Source organism: Macrobrachium rosenbergii, chromosome 6 (genome assembly GCF_040412425.1).
Source record: "Macrobrachium rosenbergii isolate ZJJX-2024 chromosome 6, ASM4041242v1, whole genome shotgun sequence".
Classification (NCBI taxonomy): Eukaryota; Metazoa; Arthropoda; class Malacostraca; order Decapoda; family Palaemonidae; genus Macrobrachium; species Macrobrachium rosenbergii.
Genome location: NC_089746.1, coordinates 40,621,512 through 40,624,011, shown reverse-complemented (window position 1 = coordinate 40,624,011; position 2,500 = coordinate 40,621,512). Strand labels below are relative to the sequence as shown.

General features: G+C 34.0%; 1 protein-coding gene across 10 annotated transcripts in view; it reads right to left on the bottom strand.

Moving 5' to 3' along the window:
- Nucleotides 1–2,500, bottom strand: part of LOC136839462 (thrombospondin type-1 domain-containing protein 4-like) — a 795,787-nt gene that overhangs the window by 312,033 nt on the left and 481,254 nt on the right. Inside the window, exon 1 of one of the 10 annotated variants that reach the window (XM_067105524.1) lies at nucleotides 1,482–1,538. The exons of the other annotated variants lie outside the window; for them this stretch is intronic. Within the exon in view, the coding sequence (XP_066961625.1) occupies nucleotides 1,482–1,525 (44 nt within the window). The 5' untranslated portion in view covers nucleotides 1,526–1,538. Of the gene's footprint in view, nucleotides 1–1,481; nucleotides 1,539–2,500 lie in introns of those variants that run through there. 10 annotated transcript variants of the gene reach the window in all.

Below are 2,500 nucleotides of genomic sequence, written 5' to 3'. Positions count from 1 at the left end.
GTTTTTATTTTCTTTGTGAAATATATCCTTTTACTCTTGAGAAACTTTGTCCAAATAGTTGTATTATTAAAAAAAATTAAAAAGTTTTGACCGATATAGTGCAAATTACTCACACTGGTAAAACACAAGAAAGAATACTGAACAAAAAAGAAAATGAAATGCCAACAATTAACAAACAGGAATTAATTTACGTGACTCACTGTGGATATAAAGCGTATTTCTTGCCGGCATAGATAATTAAAGATAATCACCTCCAGAGGAAATAAAATCCATTTTGCAACATTAATTCCTGCAGATAATAACCACCTTGTATGATTTCGCTAACAAGTCCGCCAGCCTGGGAAGAAGAAATGACGGTGCGGGCGCGCGCGCGCGTGTATTTCCGGCGTTAATTACACTGAACAAAACCACGCCTCTTGTTTATTGCGTGGCTGAAGTTTTGCGTGCGCACCTCAACGGCTGCAAGCGTCTGAGTCAAGTGAATAGCTGGAAATAATGAGTCTCTCTCTGATATACCAGGTATTTTGAAATCAGACCTTACTGGCGAAGACTGCCTCATTTCCCCTGAGGTATTTTAATAACCAGAGTCAACAAAGCGAGCTGAAAATTATGATCAATGGCACTCGGTAATTACTCTCATATAACTCGCCTTTCTAATGCAGAAATAAAAGCCATGAGGCAATCATCACGGTGTTCGAGGACAATACACACACACACACACACACACACACACACACACACACACATATATATATATATATATATATATATATATATATATATATATATATATATATATATATATATATATATATATATATATATATATATATATATATATTTATATATATATATATTGACTCACATCAGGGTCGAATCCAGGTCTTTCAGCTGACTTGTGTGGCTTAGTTGTCAGCGGTCTTGCCTTTCAATTGAAAGACCGGGGTTCGATCCCGATGTGAGTCAGATATTTACTTCTGTTCCACACGTGATTGTGTGTTGATTATTTCTAATGCGCGCGCACACACACACACACACACACACACACATATATACATATATATATATATATATATATATATATATATATATATATATATATATATACATATATACAGTATATATATTATTGGGAAAAATCATAAATTAATGGAAAGTAAAAATCAATGAACAATGAACGACTAACCGAAACAATACAAAAATAAATGTGTGATGAATACAATCAACGAGAAAATACATTTATACTATGGAGATGATTTGCCAGCGATGAGAAAGCAACGAGAGAAAATTCAAATAAGAATATTATACAAATCACTAGACGATTATGATAGACCTATATGACTGTTTACTTTGAACTGATAAAACACCGAAACCTCATCATGAAAATATACGACTGTGCAATGAAACAATTTCCAGGCAATGGGTTTTATAATTAATTATCACCCAAATATGCAAATAAACAAAAAGGCAAAATCTCTTACTGATATTTTCCGGTCGATAACACTTGCAAAGTTAATGCAGTCATGGGCAGGATAGTCACTAACCTGAAAAAAGAAGAAACATTGTTAGTACAATTATCAAAAAAATGTTTGTTAGTTATACAACATATTTTTTGTTTTCATCCTATGAAAAATTTTCATTGCCCAGCAGGAAAAACTATTGTTTCTTTTAAATAAACCTCTGTGGTACAACATTCAGAATATACATATTTACTCTGATGAACTCTGCCTTGAGCAGTCAAACTAAGTTTATGTAATGTTGATTAAGGTTTGGATCAATAAAAATCATTTAAGAAATAATTAATTATTAAAAATTTTTTGGTTTCATCTTTGCAAAAACATTGCGTAACAATAAAAAAAAATATGTTACTTTCTTTAAATGTGCCGCTATGATACAACATCCAGAATATACATATTTACTCGGATGAACTCTGCATTGAGCAGTCAAACTGAGTTCATAAAATGTTAATGAAAGTTTGCTAAGAAAATGTTTACTACATTCAGACTATACCCAAGTCATCCAAAAGCAGCAGCCACTAATAAAAAAAAAGAATATTACTCCCATGATACTGCAAAATCACGATTACCCGTCTCAATAAAAGCCAAAGAACGACGAGCATAATGAAGCACACCTGTCACTCAACATGGCGTTGTCATCGAGTGTTTGACAGAAATCGAACCCACAAACACATTTAGGAGCTCGGTCCTCACCTCGTCTGGGTGGATTTCTTACGGGGATCGCACCGCTCTCTTTTTGCAGTGGTGTAAATTCAGGCGATATGGGATCAAAGGAGAGATAAAGAAAAAAGAAAAAAAAATAGGAGGGCGAGTGAGTTTGAGTACAAGGTAAGGGTTCTATCGCTTGTATACCCCCAGAAGGCTCGGGTATCGTTTCAAAGCGGTTTGCTGTTATCTTTCAAGACACGAGGATAAATGCACAACTGGTATCACAAGATAATATTGTGTATTGCACAGATATTTATGATATTTATGGGGGATTT